This window comes from Sceloporus occidentalis, unplaced genomic scaffold (assembly GCF_023333645.1).
Source record: "Sceloporus occidentalis isolate IW3139 unplaced genomic scaffold, rSceOcc1.0.p SCAF_434, whole genome shotgun sequence".
Classification (NCBI taxonomy): domain Eukaryota; kingdom Metazoa; phylum Chordata; class Lepidosauria; order Squamata; family Phrynosomatidae; genus Sceloporus; species Sceloporus occidentalis.
The window spans coordinates 116136-121223 of record NW_028317414.1 but is presented as its reverse complement, the minus strand read 5'-3'; the positions used below and the strand labels follow the sequence as shown (position 1 = coordinate 121223).

The following is a 5088-nucleotide window of genomic DNA, read 5'->3' as shown; positions in this document are numbered from 1 at the left end:
ATTACTATGATGCGCGGTGACAGACGCTCTTGCTCATTGGTCAGCCGCCAGGACACGCCTGAATGATAAACTCACTATCATTGATTTACTATGTAAGGGGGTATTTAATAATTAAATTGCCCCCCCCGGGGGGTTGTAATGACTCTGCTAAGTGCCCTGAGGTTTGTGGCCCCTGGGACCCGGCCCCCCACTCTCTCCTCACTCAGCGTCTCACTGTCCACTACTGCTTCCTCCGTGGCTGGGTCTGTGAGGGCTGTTGCCGGGGCTGTGCCCGGGGCTGTTGCCGGGGCGGCAGCTCGTTGGGGTGGTTTAACGGGAGGCTAGGTATTTGGGGAGGATTATTCGGAGGTTGTGGCCCCTTCAGGGGCTCCTGGGGCCGTTTGCGATGGGCTCCTTTCACGGCTGGGGGGGCCGACACCGGCTTCATCGGGGTCTTCTGTCCCGGGCTGCGTTCCGGGGGGTCTGCGGTGGGCCGGCCCGTGGGGGGCTCTGGTAACTGGCGCTGCTGGATGCGGTGTCCGGCCGGCTGGTACGTGATGCTCACCTCCTCATCTGCGTGTAACACAAAGGGTTAATAACAGTGACACACAACATGACAACATACAAAGAACCTGTATATACGGAGCCGCGGCCTGTGTCCATCCGTGTCATAGAGTCTGTATGTATGTATGTGTGTATGTGCACATGTGTCTTCTGCATGTAGGTATAGGCTGTATGTATGTGTGTATGTGCACATGGGTTCTGCATGTAGGTATAGGTTGTATGTATGTATGTATCTGCATGTATGTTCTGTATGTAGGTATGGGCTGTATGTATGTATGTATGTGCACATGTGTTCTGCATGTAGGTATATGTTGTATGTATGTATGTATGTGCACACATGTTCTGCATGTAGGTATATGTTGTATGTATGTATGTGCACATGTGTTTTGCATGTAGGTATATGTTGTATATATGTATGTATGTGCACATGTGATCTGCATGTAGGTATAGGCTGTAGTATGTACAGACGTTTTGTGCATGCGCGGCTCGTACAGCGCTGTGGTTTTAGGAGCAGGTTTCTGGGCCCCTGGGTGCTGACTCCTGCATGTAGGGGTCGGTGGGGGACCCACATATATAGCCAGTAATATAATTGGCCATACATTGGCTGGCAGCACACGGGACGCAAGCCCTCCAATCCTGTCCCACACCAAAGGGATCCAGTCATGGTCGTGCCCCGCGTGGGGGTAATAGGGCCTAGTTAGTGGGATTAAGCCAGTTTCCGTGTGGCACAGCGTGTTCTTACCGTGTCTCCCCCGGCGTTTGTTACACTTCAGTCTCACGCAGTAAATGAGCAGGATGAGGAAGATGATGAAGACGACTCCTCCCCCCACGACGGCCAGGATCATGTAAAGGCTCCAAACTGGGGGTAAAACACGCAACACACGCAACACATGAAGCGGTGACACAGGTTGTCAAACGTGGTCTCCACCACTAGGCGGCGCCTTCCTAGAACACTTCATACTGAACATTTAACCAATTTATTTTAAAATGCCTCTCCATACTGGGGCAAATGTATTGGGGGGGACAAAGTCTGCTGTTGTAACGTGTGCTACTGCAGCCAGATCAGAGTGCAAGCTCTTGTGACCAGTGATTACCTTCCCAACAAATAACCGCATGTACAGTGTGATACGGAATAACACCAACAGGCGGGCTTTGGGGTGACTCCGTTGGTTATATTTTCCAGGACATACATGTCACATGTTACTGCCCCCCCCAGGTAAAGTGCTGCCCTCTGCAGCGTGTTTGATGTTCAATACGTTACTTACCTATACCTCCCACACACTGCAGGGGGCAGCACTGTACATGTAACACGTATGTGTGTCCTGGAAAAGATGCGGTCATCCTCAGAGCCATGCCAAAGGGTAATAGGAGGGGAGTAATAGGAGGGGTATTAGGGGGTAGATTGAATTGTATGGTGCGAAAGAGAAGTGTTTCTGTGCCTCCCTCTGCGGATCGCTCTGTGTTATTCTGGCCCCTTGGAGAACTTCTGCAAGTCTGGGGTCTAATCATCATCAGTAGGTCTAATGGGAGTCATGCTGTCCCAGCATCTGTGCCTTCCTCACTGTATAATAGTAGGAGTTATGCTGTGACACCTTCAGTGCCTTCCTCACTGTATAATGGTAGGAGTTATGCTCTATTCGTCTGTCTACCAGTCCCCCCCCCGAAGGCTGCTCCATATAACCCCTCTATGACAGTCTATTAGTCTCTCTACCAGCTCCCCCCGATGGCTGCTCCCTATAACCCCTCTATGACAGTCTCTACAGCCCCCCTGCTGGCCATTTGCTATAACACTGATACCTTCAATGCCTGCGTCTCCTTACAGCCCCCCTTGCTTGTCGCCGCCTATAAGATCTTTTTAACGCCCCAGGTTTTCTTACCCTTCAAGCAGTTGACCTCCATTGCCTGCTCCTGGTCGCTGACCGGGTTCTTGGCCCCGCACGTCACGGTCCCAGCTTTGCCCATGTGGCCGATGCTCGTCTCCAGTGAGCGGCTTTTGAGTCGGGCTTTCACCTGACCGTCCCATTTAATGCGGATTTCGGGGTCGGTTCCGCCGGACACCCAGCAGGTGACCCTCACTTTTGTGTTTGAGCAGTTATAGCCAATGAGCGGCGTATTCACCTTTTCTGTAACACAAGAGCCGGAGTGGTCGGGTTACCCCCGGGTGCCCACGGTGCCCTCACACTGACCTCATCCCACCGCTGACACCAACATGACGGCCTCGGAGCTCCTGAACCCTTTTCCGGACCAATAAATGGGATCCACTTTTTTCATTTTTCTACTCATTCTTCTCCGTAAGACCCCCAGCCCAGCCCCCAACCACACCCCTTAAAACTGCCCCTTTTTACCCAACCTGCCGACGGGGGAGTTATGGGGCAGTGCCCAAAAATCAAGACTGTTCTGCAAAAACCGGGACTGTTGGGAAGTGTGTTGGCGGGGAGAAATTATTATACAGATAGGTAAGCGTGGCGAGGTGGGGAGCGGAGGTGTAGTTGACGCGGGGAGACTTGCTGTGGCGTGGGGTCACGGCAGCCGCTCACCTATCACGACGAGTCTGACGGTGCCGTTGTGGATCTGCCTCCCAGCAGCATTGTACGCGGTCACCGTGTAGATCCGCTCCCCCGGGGCCCTCAGCTGGAGGAGGTGCAGGGATCCGTTCCTGTGGACGTCGCAGCCGCACTGACCCCCCAGTAACGGCTTCTCGTCGCTTTTCTTGAGTTTCCCCATTAGTTGGTCATTCGAGTCTTTCCAGCGGACTTCAAAGACGTCTCTGCCGGGAGTCGGAGGCACGTCGAGCACCACGGAGCCATTAACTGCCCCATAGAAAGTGCCTGTCACTCTCCCTGCGGCATGAAAGCAACAAGATTGGTACATCCACCGCAAAGGGTTAAATACAGAAAGCTGCGCCGTCACAGTCCCAGGAAGGGGTTAATATTATAAGGCAGACACTCCCAGCCACTTACACTAAGACACTCACCCAGACACTCACTTACACACACACCTAGACACTCACTCTAACAACCCCCCAGACACTCACACTAACACACCTAGTAGACACTCACACTAACACACACACCCAGACACTCACACACACACCTAGACACTCACACTAACACCCCCCAGACACTCACACTAAGACACACACCCAGACACTCACACTAACCCCCCCCAGGCACTCATACTAACAACCCCCCAGACACTCACACTAACACACCTAGTAGACACTCACACTAACACACACACCCAGACACTCACTTACACACACACCTAGACACTCACACTAACACCCCCCAGACACTCACACTAACACACACAGCCCCCCTTACGGCTTTTCCTTTCTTTACTTCTCTGTTCTTCCGCTGCCCCAAACCCCCCCGGTACTTAATGCCCCACTCACTACTCACCGGCCAGCAGGCAGCTATCTGCCCCACTGCACTGCCCCAGAAAACAGTCACTTTCCGGAGTAGAGACTTAAAAGAGACCCCGTCACGGGATCAGGTCGTTCTCCGTTTTCCGGTGGTCTGTAGGGCTGACAGCGGAGTTCTTGGTGGTAAATTACCGGGAAATAGCGATTATCTGAGATTTTATCTCCTTTCTCACCTTCATGTCTTCGTTTTTACTTTCGTTTCTACACCGTGAGCCATTCATTTATCTCAGAAACATAGAACCCCAGAACCTGCCTGCAGATCGGCCCCCGACGGCCCATAAGTGTGTGTGTTAGAGGGCGTGTGTATTAGTATGAGTGTGTGTTAGAGGGCGTGTGTATTAGTATGAGTGTGTAAGTGTGTGTTAGAGGGCGTGTGTATTAGTATGAGTGTGTAAGTGTGTGTGTTAGAGGGCGTGTGTATTAGTATGAGTGTGTAAGTGTGTGTGTTAGAGGGCGTGTGTATTAGTATGAGTGTGTAAGTGTGTGTGTTAGAGGACGTGTGTATTAGTATGAGTGTGTGTGTGTTAGAGGGCGTGTGTATTAGTATGAGTGTGTAAGTGTGTGTTAGAGGGCGTGTGTATTAGTATGAGTGTGTAAGTGTGTGTGTTAGAGGACGTGTGTATTAGTATGAGTGTGTGTGTGTTAGAGGGCGTGTGTATTAGTATGAGTGTGTAAGTGTGTGTTAGAGGGTGTGTGTATTAGTATGAGTGTGTAAGTGTGTGTTAGAGGGCGTGTGTATTAGTATGAGTGTGTAAGTGTGTGTGTTAGAGGACGTGTGTATTAGTATGAGTGTGTGTGTGTTAGAGGGCGTGTGTATTAGTATGAGTGTGTAAGTGTGTGTTAGAGGGCGTGTGTATTAGTATGAGTGTGTAAGTGTGTGTGTGTTAGAGGCGTGTGTATTAGTATGAGTGTGTAAGTGTGTGTGTTAGAGGGCGTGTGTATTAGTATGAGTGTATAAGTGTGTGTTAGAGGACGCGTGTATTAGTATGAGTGTAAGTGTGTGTTAGAGGGCGCGTGTATTAGTATGAGTGTGTAGTGTAAGTGTACTGTGTATTGTGCGTTAGTGTAAGTGTGTAAATATGTTTGCTAATGTGTATATTAGTTACTGAGGGGGTCAAGGG

General features: G+C 51.0%; 1 protein-coding gene across 1 annotated transcript; it reads right to left on the bottom strand.

Annotated features, from left to right (window-relative positions):
- Nucleotides 1-220: 220 nt before the first annotated feature.
- CD2 (CD2 molecule) lies at nucleotides 221-4146 on the bottom strand. Its single transcript, XM_089506909.1, has 6 exons — nucleotides 4141-4146; nucleotides 3945-3975; nucleotides 3081-3383; nucleotides 2421-2666; nucleotides 1286-1402; nucleotides 221-552 (listed from the first exon to the last, which is right to left on the bottom strand). Exons 1-6 carry the CDS (start codon nucleotides 4144-4146, stop codon nucleotides 221-223), a joined length of 1035 nt encoding a protein of 344 aa, XP_089363035.1.
- Between the last annotated feature and the right edge of the window lie 942 nt (nucleotides 4147-5088).

Coding starts and splice junctions, on each gene's coding strand:
- CD2 (XM_089506909.1), bottom strand. Junction 2,667..3,080: donor CGTCAGACTCGTCGTGATAG/GTGAGCGGCTGC, acceptor CTTGTGTTACAG/AAAAGGTGAATACGCCGCTC. Junction 553..1,285: donor CAAACGCCGGGGGAGACACG/GTAAGAACACGC, acceptor TGTTACACGCAG/ATGAGGAGGTGAGCATCACG.